Here is an 18,904-nt window from a genome sequence, read left to right on the forward strand (position 1 = left end):
CAAATTTTATTTTTTTTAACACGTGTGTAAATTATGAATTACCTCTAATAAATTATCAATTACCTCTCTAAAAATTCAAAGCTCTCACAAATAAAAATAAAAACTCTGCAGCATTTTGTTCCACCGATATTTGACATCAAGTTCACATACACAAAATATAACTAAATATGTACAACTTTAAAACACTGTTCTCATTGTTAGTTGAATTCAGAATAACTAGCAAATTATATTTTCTATTTACTAACCCCCCACCTGCTTCATGAGGCTCATACCACGAACTTGATGCTATTTGACAAAAGTTCAAAAATATGACATTCCATATTTTAAATATTCCTGAGTACTCTCTTCTCTATTAAATATTTATGTACACCAGAGTACACAATCATATCTTAAATGGTAAGCCAGTTTTTTGTAAATTTATTTAACTTCACTCATAACTTATGATAAAAAACCTTGCCATCTCAGCATCATAAAAACATTTTGTGAGATGTTACTTACAGCTGAATTTTTACATTAAAAAACTTGAGTTTTGAAAATACCATAAAATTTGTTTTACAATTTAAAGAACTAAATTTTTACCACCATATTTGCTCGCTGTACTGGAATCCCACTTGCTAATTGAATCTCCATTAGAAAAATTATATGTTGTTGATACATTTGTTACTGGTGAAGATGCACCCTTATGTAATGAAGATCTATTGTAGGTAGAAAACACAGGATTTGTGTTAAGCAAAGCTGTCTGTTGGGAAAGATTAATGTATGCAGCTTGAAGACTATCTTCATAATCAACATTATCATATAGAGAAGGTGTTCTTGACAATCGAGGAGCACTTTCTGGAGAGATGCTATTTCTATTATCAAACTGTTTCACAGTGTTATCACATAATGAAATTTCAAATGGTGCTGAAAGATCAACTATTGAAGTATTTGATGTGTCAGCAAGAGAACTGCAGGAATCTAGAAAATCTATTCCTAAATTGCTCTGGTTTTCTATTATATCATGTTTTGATTTTTTCCAGTCACTAATATTGGAACAATTAAGTCCCGGGGAACTTCTTCTTTTCCAAACAGGTGAATCTTCTCCACTAGCAATTATCTATAAAAATATGAACATTTATTAATAATAATTGAAAAAAACTTTATAAAGTACAAAATATAAATGTGAAAGAGAAAGCAATGATAAAAGTGCATGAGCGGGTAACAATATAATACTTTCTTGCTCAAAAAGAAGTGGCATAAGTTTGATCCTCAATTCTGCCTGTCAGAAAATTTTATAAGGTATCTTCTAGTCAGCAGTACCTTTACCCATGTATCCTTACTGGCTGAGGTATTAATATATTTTTATTATTTTTTAAGCCTAGACATCAAAGGTTAATGGAAACTGGTACCATGTACCAGCAGAATTACTTAACAAATACAGGTCACTGTTGAAAAAAAGCCGTGAATTAGGGTTGAATTTGAAAGTGTCTGCAATTCTGCCCAGACACGATAGGAGGGAGTATATGATGAGAGCCTTGTTGATCAATTCGGCCCTGGAGAGATTGCGAGGCTCAAGGGGTAGAATTTTTTGTCAGACTGGTCTGTACTTGTTAACAGGAGAGACTGCTTCTACAGGGATGGGATACACTTAAATAGAAAGGGTGCAAGAATATTTGCTGATGCTATAGAGGCAGTGTTAGGTGAGTCGGAAAACTGCTAGCTTGGGGGGGGGGATACAAGGACTAATAGATTAACAGTAGCTACTGGCAGAGTTGAAAGTGATTCTTGCACTGCTTCTATTGGAATGAGCAGAAGCCTGGAAAACAAGATGCAGGATATTTCAGAGACTACTGGGAGTCATTGCGGTACAAGTAAACACACGGGTTGTGTTAGGGTAGCTAAGAATAGGAACAGGTACACACAATACTTGCGTATACACCAATGCTAGGAGTTTGTTAAATAAATTTGATGAATTTGAGGTATTGCTCAAAACATCAAAGGCAGATATTGTTGGGATTTCAGAGACGTGGTGTCACACAGATATAAGGAATGCAGAACTGGAATTTGGGGAGTACAACATCTACAGAAAGGACAGACAGGATAGGAAGGGAGGAGGTGTTATGCTATTAGTTAAGAAACACATAAAATCCAAGTAAGTGAAGCCAGTCGACATCGCTGGACAGTGCAGTGTCGAGTCAGTTTGGTATGACATAAGCATTGGGAGATCAAAATTGAGAGGAGTGTGCTATAGGCCTAATGACTCTGATGAGTATAATAAGACACTGTACAGGGAAATAGAGTGGGCCAGTAAATCACAGAGTCTTATAATGGGGGATTTTAATTTCCCAGACATTGACTGGAATTTGTGGATTGGTCACTCACACACTAGCAAGGCTTTTGTGGATTTATTGGATGATTGTTTTCTACATCAGCATGTTTGGGAGGCAACTAGAGGGAGTAATACTCTTGATTTGATTATCAGTAGCAATTCTTCATGCATTAAGAATCTGCAGATAAAGGAACCACTAAGTGGCAGTGATCACAGTGTGCTGAAGTGGGATTTACTCAAAGAGGTAACTACCATTAGGGGTAAAGGGAAGGGTTTTTGCTTTCGTAAAGGCGACTACAATGGTCTGAGACAGTATTTAAATTCTATACAGTGGGACCAACTGATGATGTTACCAACAGTAAATTCAAAATGGGAAGCATTCAAAGAAATTATCTTGGAAGCTAATAGGCTTTCCATACCAACTAAGAAATACTGTTCAAGGTTTAGGCCTAAATGGATGTCAGATGAACTAATGAGACATATGGCAGAGAAGAAAAATGCATGGGATACATATAAATTACATTTGACACAGAAGCCTATGACAGATATAAGTTGATCTGTAACTAAGTTACAAAGGAGATTAGGCAGGCGAAGGCAGATTACGAGAAATCTTTGGCAAAGGATGCAAAGAAAAACAGCAAAGAGTTCTTTACTTATGTAAACTCTAGAAGGAAGGGGATGAATCAGATTGGTCCACTTGATATCGATGGGTCAACTGTTGATGATCCCGCTCAGGTAGCTAACAAACTAAATGAATATTTTGCATTGACATTCACACATGAGGAGTTATTCGGTGAGGGGAATGCGAGAGGTGTATTCAACTCTGGCAGTAAGCTAGATAATCTTGTAATAACTGAGAGTAAAGTGGAGGAGAAATTGTTGAAGATAAACACAAGAAAGGCACCTGGGGTGGATGGGATTTATCTAGTTATATTAAAGGAGGCAGCAAAGGAAGTAAGCAAACCCTTAGCCATAATTATGAGAGCTTCCTTGGACTCAGGGGAGGTACTCACAGACTGGAGAAGTGCAAATGTGACCCCAATTCAGAAAGGAGGATCAAAGGCTGACACAAGTAATTATAGACCTGTGAGTTTAACTTCTGTTCCAGGAAAATTAATGGAGCCACTGGTTAAAGAAGCACTGCAGGATCATCTAGACAAGACTTCAGTTATAGCTCGGACACAGCACTGTTTTGTTAAGGGGAAGTCTTGCCTGACCAATTTGATTGGATATTATGATACAGTCACAAAAGAACTGGATGCAGGGAATAACTTTGATATTATATACTTGGATCTTAGAAAGGCTTTTGATACTGTTGCACATGGAAGACTGCTGCACAAATTGGAGCAGTGTGGCATTGGAGGCAAATTGCTGCTATGGATAAAGGGGTGGTTGGGGGGGGAGAAGACAGAGAGTGGTAATCAATGGACACTGCTCATCGTGGACTAATGTTATTAGTGGACTCCCTCAGGGTTCAGTTTTGGGTCCATTATTGTTTTCTGTATTTATAAATAATATTGATGATGGTATATATCAAGCTTAATGTCCAAGTTTGCAGACGATACAAAGGTTGGCAGGTTTGTTAAGGACACTACTGACGCTTTGCTGCTGCAACAGGATCTGGAAAGGTTGAGCAGATGGGCTGAGAGGTGGCAAATGAAGTTTAACACTGCCAAATGTAAAGTACTACATATGGTAAACAGCAACCCCAGGGCAACGTATCAACTCTGTGGTACTACACTGACAGTGGTAGAGAATGAAAAGGACCTGGGGGTAATTGTGCAGGCAGATATGAAGTTCTCTGAGCAGTGCAGACGGGCTGCAAGAGCAGCTCATGGTTCCCTTGTATAAGGCAATGGTCAGGCCACACCTAGAGTACTGTATACAGGTCTGGAGGCCTCATTTCAAGAAGGATGTAGAGCTGCTGGAACAAGTACAGAGAAGGGCAACAAGATTAGTGAATGGAACAAAGGGTTGCTCTTAAGAAGAAAGGCTTCAGTTCTGCAAATTACAGTGTCTGGAGACTAGGCACCGGCGAGGTGATCTTATAGAGGTGTATAAAACTTTGAATGGTTTTAGCATGCTCAATGCTGATGGGATTCTTCCTCTTGCTCAGAATAATCACCCAAGAGGGCATAAATTCAGATCGAGGAAAGACAGATGTAGAATAGATGTGCGGAAATTTACCTTTAGCCAGCGGGTAGTTGGTTGATGGAACAGACTTCCATCCCTTGTTGTGGAAGTTGATAGCCTAAATAAATTTAAGGCTCAGCTGGACAGGTATTTCGAACGAATGGAGGGGTGAAGTGGAAGTGTTTTTTTTTTTGACTGATGCTGCATAAGCTTGCTTTCTTGCGTCATATGCCTCTACTAATGCTAATGTACAGTTTCCAATAACCTCTTCTTACAATACATCTTCTACCTTCTCAACCTGTACATAGTACTCTGTTTTGTTTGTTAGTTTGTTATTTGGTTTTTAGGAGCATTAGCAACTAAGGCCATATTGCTCCGGGATATGCGATGGTCATTCCCTGACCTTTCCACATTCTCCGTATTTGGTGGTGACGGGCTCGAACCCCGGGCTAATCAAGAAGCGTGTGCTACGCACTGCTGCTCCTTCCCACCTGGCTATGGAGGTGCCTAGTACTCTGGTACCAAGTACAGGTTGAGAAGGTAGAAGACTGTTAATAGTGAACTTGAATTTCTGCAGAACTGCAATTTGCAGGAAATACAGAAGGAAGCTATTCCAAACCCCCCCCCCCCCAGAAGTAGAAGGGATAACTTTGCTAAAAAGTCCGCAAAAACCAGAAATGCCAATCAATCACTATAAATTTGATGCAACCACTGACTATGCATTAAATGTTTAATTAAATAAAAATACCAGGTGGTAAAAATACCAAACGGTATCTACCAGGGTAAATTGTTATTTCACCATAACTACTGAAATACAGTAGTTTATTAAAACGGTATGCCAATCAACTAATCATAGAATTTATGTCACAATGTGTTTGATGTGGTGTCCCTTCACTTTGAATATTTTTTTTCACCCTTACTCTAAAACTTGTTATTATGCATTGGATAACCTCAGTTGTCTCATGGTCCTTGAGTTGCGATGGTAAATTCTATCTTTGACGTTTCCCCCACAGGAAGAAGTCACATGGATTGAAATCTGAGGAATAGACAGACTAATCATTGCTAATTCCGTAGTGATTCGAACAGTCGAAAGCAATGATATTCTACTCAAAATTTAAAAAATCACCTATGAACAATGGTGGTTAGGCTCCATCTTTCATAAAGCAATAAACTCTGACTTCTGAGCCATACAACCCTGCAATAAGGGAATGAAATCATTTTCAAGCAAGCATCTGTGACCTGGTGTGGTGACATTCCCCTTGATGAAAAGGGAACACAAATTTCAGACGTGGATAGCACACCAAATAGTAATATGCTTTGGGTGTACACCTGCGGAGACTGTGATGTGTGAAATTTGAGAGCCCCAGATTCATCACTGTTGCTTGTTCACAAATCCATAATGCACCTAGTTGGAGAACCAAATAAGGGCACAGTTGATTTCTTCCTTTGCAAATCTGCCCATTACAGAGCCAGCAAAGTCCAATTTTATAATAGCAATGCCCTTTGTGAGTTGTTGCCTTGTTTGGATCTTGTACAGAAACAAATACATCAGACTTGAGAATGTGTTGTAGACCGATGTGCTCGATGCCCAGTTCTTTGGAAGTTCTCTTGGGAGACTTTTATGGGCTCTTCTCAAATGTTTCTCTCACTTTGAATGTTCATTTCAGTTTTTAATTGTTCTGGACAGTTATTCTCAATGTGACTGACTGAGGGTCAGTTATGTTGAGAGTAACTGTCCAGAACAATCCTATCTTCTGAAACTTCTAGACAAAGTTAACCATTGTGTGCCTATCAGGCCCTACTTTGGTACTGAATTTATTTTGAAAAGCTCTCCACAGTTTCAAGGCTCTTTACTAAATAGAAGTATTCCTCAATTATGAATATCTTCTGCTCCAAGTGCATGGTGCCATTTTGTGATCATCACGTCACCAGCAACACAATAAATAAAAATAAATTCTGTGAGTGGATGATTTGTATTCCATTTGAATAAACTTTGCACTTTTAATAACTATGGAGAAATAAAACTTTAAACTCGGTAGGTATCCTTTGGGCCATCTGGTACCAAGAAAGCCTTCAATTCTGAAAACTGCAGAGCTTAGAAACTCTGAGAAGACCTGATTGAGGTATTTCAAACTTTAAATGGATTGAGTAAGACAAATGCTGTTGCTAACCTTGCTCTTTCTTGAATGACACTTATATAATTGGACTTCCATCTGGTGTTGTAGATGTCAGCAGTTTTTTGGAGGAGGGAGGGGGAGGGAAATGATGCTATATAAGAATATTTCCTTGCATCATTTGCCACCACAAATAATAATAATAATAATAATTATATATATACACACACTGCTTTTTTATGAAAAAATATGTGCCATTCTTTGCTAGCAGGAAAAATTGAAATTTAAAAGGATATGAAACGTAAACTAAAAAATTATTTACTGATATTACTTCAGTGTGATGATGTTTTTGGAATCAGAACAACAAATTAAATACATAACACACAGTTTATTAAGCATAAATGTATTGTTCAAGTGCACAAAGGACAGAATTCACAGGATACCTGGTTCTTGGGCAACACGACTCCTCTCATTAGTGGACGAGCCCACTGCTTGGCAGGTTATAGGTACACTGCATTCACATGGATGGTAATTCGATATCAGTATGGATAAACGTTGCAAGTTAACTGACTTTAAAACAGGGATGACATTGGGTGCCCGATGCATGGCTCACTCTATTGCAGAGCTGGTACAGAAATTGCACTACCCCCGTTCTACAGTATCAAGAGTGTATCGCGAATGCCATTTCCGGAATAACATCTCATCATGGACAGCACTGTGGATGGAGAAAGCGCCCGTCGACACTTGTCTCGCATTGTTTCAGCCAACTGGAGAGCGACAGTGGCACAAATCGCCACCGACTTCAACGAGGGAGGAGCCAGAGATGTCTCCACCAAGACCATCAGGTGATCACTAGCTGCAATAGGTTATGGTAGCCACCGATCCACCAGAATCCCATTGCTAACATCACAACATAGGACTCTATGCCTCAACTGGATGAAAGAACACTGGCACTGGACCTTGGATGATTGGAAATGGGTCTCCTGGTCTGCCAAATTCCTTTCCAGTTATTTTGAGCGGATGGGAGGGTGCATATCTGGCAGAAACTGCACGAACCTATGCACCCATCATGTCAACAAGGAACTGTTCAGGCAGGTGGATGGTCGGTAATGGTCTGGGAGTGTTCAACTCCCAGACCATTTAAGTACCAGAAGTTGGGACTTCTGGTACTTCTAGATGCATCTCTGAATGGTCCAGGTTTCATGTCCATCCTTGCAGACCATCTGCATCCCTCCATGGTCATCATGCACCCACAGGGAAATGGACTCTTCCAGGAGGACAATGTGCCTCCCCATAAAGCCATGGTGACTAGAACATGGTTCAAAGAGCATTCCACAGATTTTACCACCATGGAATGGCCTCCCCATTCACTGGATGAAACCTGGGAAGCATCTTTCGGATGCTGTAGAAAGGTACGTATGAGATAAACTTTTTAAACACAGATTTTCAAGAGGCTCTTTCTCAGCTTCTGCAAGCATTTTATGGAAGCTTTATGTCCTGCTCTTTCCTTACGATTAAAATTTTCTTTCTTAAAGAGAGTAGCCGTTTCTGTTTACTTTCACCAAAATAGATAACTTCATTGTATATTACTTAGAAATCTTCATGCCCATCTTCTTTTCCACTCACTCAAAGAGTTCCAATTCGTTTAAATAATGCACATCCAAGTCTCTTATTTTAATAATTTAGCCAATTATACTTCGCACAGAAGTCATTTTTTTGATCGACAGTCCAGCAACTTTGGCCAGTCATCCTTTGCTGTTCAATGCAGATACTATTAGGAACAAAAACAGTCTTTGACACAACCTATATGGTTATCTCTTCATTCATTTCTCACTTGTTTAATTTCTTAACAGTGGATAGTGAAAAGAAACTAGTAATTCTTTTCATTTTAAAAACAATTTTTTAAAATTCTAATTTACTCACAATTTCATTACCACTTTTCCACATGGGCGATTAAATAAAGATATGACATCTAAATTGAACTAATATAAAGTCATTAGTTTTGAAAAAAATTTTACAATGTAATAAATGTTGCAGAAAAACGAGTGGGAAACCAATACTAGCCACTAGGAAATGGTATTTCAAAAGGGGAGAAGTTAAGAAAAAGGTACACGAGTTTATAGAAGTGAGTATTACTTCTTAGATGAACAGATCATCTGACAAAGTCGGATAAAACCTATTAAAATAAATCTATATAGCACTTAATATAAACATGAAAATAATTTAAAATTCTAAAAATGGTTATAAAGTTTTAATGCAGCAAATATCTTAACAATAGACATAATGAAAAATGCAAATTTCATTAAATAACTAAGGTTATTTGAATACTAGATAAATGTGTAAAAAAAAAATTCATGAATATTACAAATTTCTAGATGTACTACATCTGTCTGTCACATGTCATTGTTAATTTAATAAACTGCATGTTGTTGTTTTTATTTTTATTATTATTATTTAATTTTTTTTTTTCATGAATGTCCCACAGAAGAAAGGATTAGAACCTTTACTACTTAGTGCCTGCATTGGTTTTGGTTGAAGGCTGAGAAGATAGAATATCTTCTCAGCCTTCTCAGAAATTGAAGCTAATCTCAATAAAGATATTTGTTGAGATTAGCTTCAATTTCTACAGATTGTCCTTTTCAGGAAATATACAAGAAGGAAGGCTGGTCCAAGAAAGCAGAAGCAAAAGGGATAAATGAGAAAGTGGAAAAGATGGCTCTATGAGTTTGGAGTTGGACAGAATTGATGCTGACTGGTTGTGGAATGTGTTCAGAGTGGTTTAAAAGAGATTGTGCAAATTACAGATGCCAATTCAGAAGAGCAGTGTCCAAGGAAGTATTTAGAAAAGGCATTTAGCAGAAACAGAATGTCTGAGACAACAGAGGGTGGCAAGACTTTTTTACAGATGGATCATTAATTAACCTGACTACTCTCTTCTGAATGGAGTCTAGAAGCTTGAGAGAGGATCTGTGGTACCATCACAGATATGTGAACAATATTCAATGTTAGGGTGAATCTGAGTTTTGAACAGAGTGAGTAACTGTTTAGGAGAAAAATAACACTGACAGTGATAAATAAAACCCACGAGATCAAAAGGAAGAGAGTCTAGGTTAGGTAGCCTCTGAAAAGGATATCCAAGCAGACATATCTATATAAGTATGATCTTTTTAGTGAATGGAATCACAGAGTGAATAATTAGGGCAACTGAGATACGTGGTGGTTGAAACAGATTCTGTCCGCCAAAGTGAGGCACAGCAGATTATAGTTGGAAATGGACATCAATGAGACAATGTATATTTGTGAAATGAAGGAGGAAATATTTGGGAGGTAGCATTCTTTTCACAGATAATTTTTTCTATTAGTTTGATTATCCATAGTGCATTGAATAGATAAGGAAAAAGTAGAGGTGGAAAAACGTGTGAATTAATGAAATTTTTGGATGGCATATAAATGGAGAAAATTGATGGAGAAACCACTTCACATCAGAAATTTTCTTGACTTTCTCATGAATGGCACAGCAAAGTTTGACTCTGAGAACCTCAGAAGATGTGTCCTTATTCATAGTTGTTCCAAAAGGCACAAAATGTATAACAAGAGTGCCTTTTATGTCAAAAAAGCACAAGAACCATTTGTTTGTCACCCAAACAAGAAACTTGAAATTTCTTAGGTCTTGGTGAATCAGAATGTTTCCACTAACTCGACTGTTGTTTTGTCTCTGGATCATAGTGAAAAATCCAAGTTTCATGACAAGTCATTATTCAATTTAAGAAGTTTAGCCCTGTGTTTCAAAACAAGCAACTATTTCTTTGCACAAGTCTACTCTTTGCTGCTTTGTTCTGGAGACAAATTGTGCAAAATCCAGCGGGCACAGATTTGTGACATTTTCAGGTGATCTTTCACAATATTTTGAGCACTACCATATGAAATGGACATTCTAACTCTAATAGCTAATTCACGAAGTGTGGTTTGCCTGTCTTCATCCAAGATTTTCCGGGCTTTTGTGATTTGCTCTGGAGGTGTTGAGCAGAAAGGCTGACCAGGTTTTGGGTCATCTGCAACAGATTCATGGCCTTCACTGAATCGCTTGTGCCATTTAAATATGACCATCCTAACAAGACACCGATGCCTCTTTGAAGAAGGGAAAATATCTTTCCTGAAAGATATGTGTGATTTTATTTCTTAATATATTTTTTATTAGGTGTGTTTGCAAATATGTAAAGAGCCTACTTTATTGAGCATTTCTGTCTATATGTAACAGCTTAATGCCTAGTAAATAGATTTTCATGAAATTTTACATCTGGCATTTTCAGAATATTTGTAGAGCAATGGCAAATTTCATTAAATTAATTAAATATTAAATCAGCAATTTTTTTCACCACATATATCTTGCATTATCTATGTATATCAATTAACCCTCTAGCAGGTGTGTGAAAAGTATAACATAAGCAGATGCTTGGTGAACATTCTCCACCATTGAATTATGCTTGAAACAAAGGTATAAAATAAGTTAAAATCATGATCTTGGTAATGTCATTATTGATTTTGACAAATGTATATAACAGTGAGTAATATATTAACATTTAAATAAAAAATTATTAGTGCTATACAATAGGTAGTACATATTTATATAAAAATATATGCATTGCACAAAAGAAACATTTGTGTTACTTTTACAACTCTTATACTTAAACATTTGCAGATACGAAGACCAAATTAGAAATGTTAATTACAACACTGGCCAACACGAGCAAACTGAATGGGCAAACCATTCAGCAAGTTTAAAAATTTAACTAACTGGGGGTTAATGATAACAGATAATATAGGGTACATTAAAGAACACCCATCAAATGGCCATTAACAAATAAACTAACAAAATTTGGAGAAATAACAAAATTAATAATATCAGTGTGACATATGGAACAGAAACTTGAACAATGAAACAGAAAGAGAAAAAGAAACTACTGGCTATTGAAATGAAATGGTTGAGTATAATAAACCAGAGAGAAAGACAATTGAACAAGTCAGAGAGACACTTAATATCAGAGAGACAGTGTTGGCAGGGCCGGATTTCCCATTAGGCACTGTCGGCACAGTGCCTAAGGCCTATGAAGGAAGGGAAAAAATTATATATATAAAAAAAAAAAGTTTTGAGAACCATTCCTACATGTGATATTTGTAATTGGCTCTAGGAGCTTCAATTCAATACACATATGCTATCTAGTGACTGTTCTCAAAACTTGAAGAATCGAAGTGATGGTTGCTCAGTCAATTGAGGTGGTTTACTTTTATTATAGTCGAAATTTGAGTCATTGACATGATTCACAGTCAAAGTGTTAAAACAGAAGAAACATCTTCCCCCCCCCAGCACATTTCAGAATAAAAGTGCCTAGGGCATATGAACACCAAAATCCAGCCCCGAGTGTTGGACATATTCAAAAGTTGATAACTAAAGTGCTATGGACATGTGGAATGCATGGACCCAAGAAGGCTACAAAGGGAGGCCCAAGAACTAGGTGGACTTCCATTATCAAGATGTCTGGGATTTCAAACGAATAACAAATTGCAGCTGGCAGCAAAGGACAGATACGTTTAGATATATTTAAATATTTACAATGTTTAAATTTTTCTTAAAAAAAAAACAAACAGACAATGAGCTTTGGGAAAGGATCCAGAGATGAGCAACCTGTTTGGTGAAATCTACAAATTTTCTTTTTTTTTTTTTTCCTTTTTAATTTCTCACACTGCTTGTGTGAAAAAGACTTCAAATATGTGGGCTACAGAACTTGATAACCTAGCACCTTGAATGCCCTGAGGGAGGGGGCTATATGGTTGAGGTCTATAAGGTTCTGAGAGGGGATAATAAATTGAATGATGGTGAAATTTTCATTGTTACAAGCAATTCCAGAACTAGGGACTATATTCAAATTACTGTGAAAGAGTTTAAGTTGAATTATAAGTGGTTTTCTTTTAGCCAGTGAGTTGTTATTTATCAGAATAAGTTACCTCAGAAATCCAAAGGTCAGCTGGATATTTAATATGTGAAGGGAAACATTTCGATTTTGACACCAAAAGAACAAAACTTTGCAAAAAAAAAAAAAAAAAAACATTACTCAAAGATCACTTTTTTTTGAAGTCCATATTCTTATAACATCTTTCTTTGATAAGTGCTTGATCTAATAACAAATTTATAGGAAAATTATTTATTGATGGCTGCATTATAAACTTATAAGAATTAACAACGAATTGAAGATGGAAATCTTTGTAGCAGAAAAATATTGTGCATTAGTCATAATGAATTGTATTCTGCAAAATACATTACATAGCCTTCCTTCAATGATCTAGTTACAAAACTTCTAGCATAAATGTGTATTGGAAGGTATTTTATCCAGACAAACTAGAGTCAAAACGAAAACTTTGTACCAACTTTATGTTACATGCAAAAGAAAAAAAAAACATGCCACTCATAACAACTTACTTTTTGCAAATCATATTATCATAGAATCTTTCTTGGATGTGTAATTTGATATGGTAGAAAAATTTAATGGAAAAATGTTCACTGGTGGCTCCATTACTAACTTCCACAAAAACTAGTATCAGATTGAAACAAAATAATTTTTTTTTTTTTTTTAAATAATCATAATTACTACAATTATGAATTAGATGTTTCAGTGATGATACAAACTAGATGGTATTATTGCATGGGGTAAGGATAATAGGAATTCTGGGTGGGAAGGCTGTGTTTTCACCACGGGATGGAAAAGGTTTTTTTTTTTTTGGGAGTGGGATGGTGTTGAAGGGATGAATCATGAAATGATTAGGCCAAGGGTTGAGTGATTGCTTCAAAGAAGATGATCAGTTACCATGTTTGAATTAATACATTCAAACATGGTAACTGATTCAAATGTATTAATTCAAACATTCAAGAATGTTTAAATTAATACATTTAAACATCCAAATTTCCCATGGATGGGAAATTCTTCATTTTCAACTAAGATGATTAACTCAGATGCAGAGAAAATTCCCAACAAGAACTCTTTAATCATTAATGTGATTTGAATAATAATGCATCTGTTATCCATTTACACCATCATGTGAAATCCTGGATCTTTCCATTCGCTAGGCACACTCACACATCTATTAAGAAATGGAAACCCATAAAAATAGCTCCTGATTCATGTGCAGAAATGATCTCATTAAGCCTTAGATTAGGTAAATGAAAGAGCAATATCACTTTAAATAAAAAATTAATATTCTAGGTTTAAAACACCATACCTTATCTTGTGCAGAAATACTTTCTGCTAATATATGCTCAAAGTTGTGCCTCATGATCAATCCAAATGGTCTTTGAGGATATTCATGAGGAGGTGCAGTACCAGGAAGTTCCATTCCTTGTTTATGTAACTCTTCCTTGCATGCTTGAAGTGCTTCAATAGCAGCATCATCATGGTAACCAAAATCTTGCTCAAGTCGAATTTGTAAAAACTCAATCAGCTCTTCCATTTCCATTTTTAGTAGTGTTTCTAAATAAATGAAAGAGGTTAAGAAAGTATTCAAATATAGGTATACCGGATCTGGATAACTGTTAAAAATGCACATTATTAAATAAAAATACAGTAAACCCCCGCTATTTGCGGGGGTTACGTTCCTGAGAAATTCCGCGAATACCGAAAACGCAAATACTGAGTTATGGCTCCCATAGTAATAAAGGGTCCGTGTTAATGAAAGTGTAGTTCCAAAGTATGAAATATATAAGAAAAACTCGTCTAAAATTTTGTCTATGTATGTATTATATGTACCTTCATAATATGACTATGTACATAGACAGTAAATAGTGAAATGCAAGCATAAGGCACCGAAATGAAAATAAGAAACAATTTAATATTAAATGTAATATTTATTAGAAATTTCAAACAAATCTTTCAATCAGCGCCTTTGCTATAGCTAAAAAACTTATCCTGCCAGTTCCATCACCAGTTTCGCTAAAGTGTTGATAAAGGTGTTTTGCCTTTTCACGAATGATGAGCGACCTTAAGGGAATTTTATTCTGAGTTCGGTCTTCTATCCACAGATTTAAATCTTTTTCCATTTTTTATAATTTAACATCACGAGTTACAGAGCAAATTTTTGAAGCAATTAGCGCGTTTTCACGGATGCTACGGCGGATATTTTTTCTTCCGATTTCTTGATTGATCGTACCGTTGACTTATTGATTTTATAATGTTTTGCCACTGACGAGACACTTTCACCATTAGAAATTTTATCTAATAACTGAATTTTACTCGCTAATGTCATCACCTTCTTTGATCTTTTCACAATTCCCTTGTTATTCGTAGCCATATTTTTGTAGGGGTTAGAAAAGAATTTGTCCACAATACAGTCACTTTCTTCCGTTAACACACTCGGAAAAGTCTGTTTACACTAACACACTGCAAAACGGTATATTTTTCACTTTTGTAAGCATATAAATTGATAAATTTATAAGCATATAAATTAAAAGCAAACGACGAAACCTTCCATGACAAGCGCATAGCACATACTGAACAAGGATTAGTGAGAAAGATCCATGCTCATGATTTGTCACCCCTCTCCCCCCACCCACTGAGCGCTGTTTTGACCGGGAAAGATGATTTTAGCCACGCCCATGTTTTTTTTATGGCGGAAAATGTTCACAGCGATTTAAAATTCACATTTTTTTAGGTTTCATTTTATATTAAATCAGCGACCGCAAATAGCGGGGGTTTACTGTACAAGAAATACTTGTAATGGATGTATTGCACATGTTTTTTTTCCCTTATATGTCACTGATTATTAGGTGTTAATTTATTAACAAAAATCTTTTTTTAAATCTAATGCAGGCTTTGAGATACTGAAAAGTAAAAAGGTATACATATCAGGTCAAAACTTTGCATCACTGCATTAGCTGATCATGGGGAACATTCTGTTCCCACTAGAGGATTGATTAAGCTTGGTCTTATTGTCCACCTTAGACAAATACCATTATCCATTGGGTTAAATGGGAAGGTTTTTTTTTTTTTTGGCTGATGCTATATAAGCTTGCTTTCTTGCATCATATGCCTCTACTCCTCTATTAATTCTAATGCTAATCTTTTTAAATTGTGCAGCATCACCCAACAGGCAAATGAAAGGAAATTTGGATCTTGCCATGGTGATCACCATAACCTCAAAGGACATCAATCATACTGCATGTTGGAAGAGATGGGGAAGGGTTGACCGGAACTTAGCTCTGGAGACTAAACATGGGTTCCACCATTTCAAGCCTCCAATAAGCAAAGTGGTGAGATTGCACCAGTTGATGAGAGTCATCTACCACCTAGTATTGCCTGGTAACAGAGAAGGGCAGCATTCCTCCATGTGGTGTGGTTGCCACACCTCAACCCCTGCTTAAATTGGTTTACACCTGGGTGGTCACCCACAGTCTGCACACATCGGGGTTATACCCAGAATTACTAACTCCCACCATCGTGAAGGTGCAAACAGAGGATATGGCTGTCACAGACCATTTGGACTTTGCCGAAATTGGGTCCACTTGACTTGAATGTCACCTGAATATCAGTTCCATCAGCGTTTTAGACTCCCAGGTAACAAGCACAGGTTGTCTGGAATATCTGAGAGAATGTCTGTGACAGCCTCAAGGACCAAGATTGACACTAGGTGCTCTCTTTTAAGGAAAGCATCTCGAATAGATATTTCCATTCTAATTAAATGGTTCAAAGCGGACCTATTCTTTTGGAAGCCACACTGATATTTGGAGATAAGGTCATTTGATTCTAAATACCATAAAAGACGAGCACTGACCATTCTCTCCAAAAATTTACATAAGCAGCTAGTCAGAGTGATAGGGAGGTAATTTGTAGGAAATTTAGGATCCTTGCCTGGCTTACCAAAAAGCAAGAATAATTGCCTTATGACAGACATCTGGAAACTGCTCTTCAAGGAAGATTTTGCTGTATAGGAAGAGCAAGTGGTCCATGGATTTTGGTAACAGGTGTTTGATCATTTCATAATGGACGTTATCTGATCCAATAGCTGTAGCTTTTGTGAATGCAAGTTCTGTTTTTAGCTTATAGATGGTAAAAGGCACATTATATGAGTGTGAGCCCTTTGATGTAAATTTAAGGGCATTTTTTTCAGCTTTGTGTTTAAGGACCAGAAACTCAGGGGAGTAGGATGAGGTTGCCGAGATGGCAGCAAATGTTTCCCCAAGAGCACTGGCTATTGCTTTTGAATCTGCAATAGTACAACCATTATGAGGGGTGTGCATTGTACTTTCTCTTCATTTTTCACACTTTTTCCCAGTCTACCTTAGAGCTGGTCACCTGGTTAATGGATGATGTAAAATGATCCAGGATTCTTTTTTGCTCAGACGTTGAATAAAACGTGCTTTGGAGGGTACATGTTTAAAAGCTATTAAATTGGCTGTGGTGGGATATCGGCGGAATATCCCCCATGCTTTGTTTTGATCCTTTTTTGCTGCTTTGCATTGTGGATTCCACCATGGTTTGGGAAATGGTGGAAACCGGGTAGATGTTTTTGGAATTGCAATTGTAGCTGCTTGGACGATACTTTCTGTAATGTACGTGACTGCATCATTGATAGGCTCCCGACTGACTGTAATGATGTCAAAATTTGCTAGATCTTGGAAGGCATTACAGTCAGCTTGATCAATCTTCCACTGCGGTAATCTAAAAGGAAGACATGGTCTCCCACTGTGTAAGCAGGTTATCACAGGGAAGTGATCACTTCCATACAAGTTTTCCTCCACCTCCCAGGTAAGAAAATGGGTAAGCATGTGGAAGAATGTGTTTGTTGCCACATTTAAAAGGGAGAGGTCATTGTCATTTAGCATATGCTCTATGACTCATCCCTTTCCACTGTTGGTAGCACTACCCCACAAGGTGTTATATTCATTAAAATCCCCGAGATGTAAAAAAGGGGGAGGCAACTGCATTACAAAATCATCAAGGTCTTCCTGGAAGATGTCAGTCCCAGGTGGCAAATATGTAGAGCAGATGGTTAACAAAAAAACCCACTATAAGGCGAATTGCAACAGCCTCTATGGTGGTTGTAAGTAGCACAGGCCGAACTGGGGTCTGGTTGCCCACACGGATAGCTACTCCTCCATGAGCAGGACCATCCGCAATTCTATCCTTACGAAAAATTGTGACATTATGCAAGGTGGGGTCATCATTTGCCTTTAAGTAAGTCTCCTGCAAACAAAAGCAGACTGGCTCGTGTTTCTGCAGGAGGGCCTTGATGTCATCAGTATTTCGCCGGAATTCAAGACAATTCCATTGTAGGAATTTAGCCATTATTTTGGCTTAGTGGGTCCATTGGGTGGTTTCCGAGGTCCTGAAGGCTTACTTTTGTCAGTCTTGGATTTATCTTTTTTGGGGAAGTATGTATGCTGTCCCATGTCCATTTCTTCCTCTATGAAGAGTTAAAGACTGATTCGTCTGGTACCGCCTTAACCACTACATCCATTTTTTCTAGTATTAGGGGTGGCTCTTCCAACCTTTTTTGGCTTTTCTTTACCACTTGGTTTTGGTAGTGGTGGAGCACTAGGGGATACAGATATAGGAGTGGCGGCTGGCTGTGATTTTTGGGTGGGCTTTTGTGAACTCAATAAATATTGCAATCGGAGTGAACGACTCTTGGTGGTATAGTCATCTCAGTTTGTGTACTGATAGTGCACTTGGCAGAAACCTTCCGAGCATATGAAGGCCTCCCACTATTTATTGGTTGGATGCATTTTCTAGCCTCTGGGTAGGAGATATTCAGCTGTTTAGTTTTTGGATTTCTTTTTCATCCTTCCACCATTGGCATGCTCTAGAGTAGGCAGGGTGCTCTCCTTGGCAATTTACACAGATCGGTTTGGAAGCTGAACATTCCTTGCTCTCATGGTCTTTTGCACTACATCCAGCACAGGAAGATTGTTTGTTTGTTTGTTATTTGGTTTTTAGGAACATTAGCAACTGAGGTCATATTGCTCCGGGGATATGCGGTGGTCATTCCCTGACCTTTCTGCATCCTCCGTATTTGGTGATCACGGGCTCGAACCCCGGTCTAATCAAGAAGAGTGTGCTACTCACTGCTGCTCCTGCCCACCTGGCTACGGAGGCGCCAGCACAGGAAGGGTTACCACGACAAGCTATTTATGAGTGGCCATACTTTTGACATTTAAAACACCTCAGTGGGTTTGCAATGTAAATCCTCACTGGGCAGTTTAAGTACCCTGCCTCGATGGAACTTGGAAGCTGTGGAGTGTTAAAAATTAGGATGAGAACTTGGGTAGGGACGAGATTCCCATTCTTTTGCATCAATATTCCTT

The 18,904-nt window shown here is 37.5% G+C and overlaps 1 protein-coding gene across 1 annotated transcript in view; it reads right to left on the minus strand.

The window, feature by feature from the left end:
- Window positions 1–559: 559 nt before the first annotated feature.
- LOC150087932 (USP6 N-terminal-like protein) overlaps window positions 560–18,904 on the minus strand; it is a 173,741-nt gene continuing 155,396 nt past the window's right edge. The window contains exons 12-13 of the mRNA XM_090369968.1: window positions 13,828–14,075; window positions 560–1,096 (exon numbers count right to left, since the gene is read on the minus strand). Coding sequence (XP_090226094.1) covers window positions 560–1,096; window positions 13,828–14,075 — 785 coding nt within the window. The remainder of the gene's footprint in view (window positions 1,097–13,827; window positions 14,076–18,904) is intronic.

The sequence above is a fragment of the Mastigoproctus giganteus genome, chromosome 3 (assembly GCF_048544385.1).
Source record: "Mastigoproctus giganteus isolate SK-2022 chromosome 3, ASM4854438v1, whole genome shotgun sequence".
Lineage (NCBI taxonomy): Eukaryota > Metazoa > Arthropoda > Arachnida > Uropygi > Thelyphonidae > Mastigoproctus > Mastigoproctus giganteus.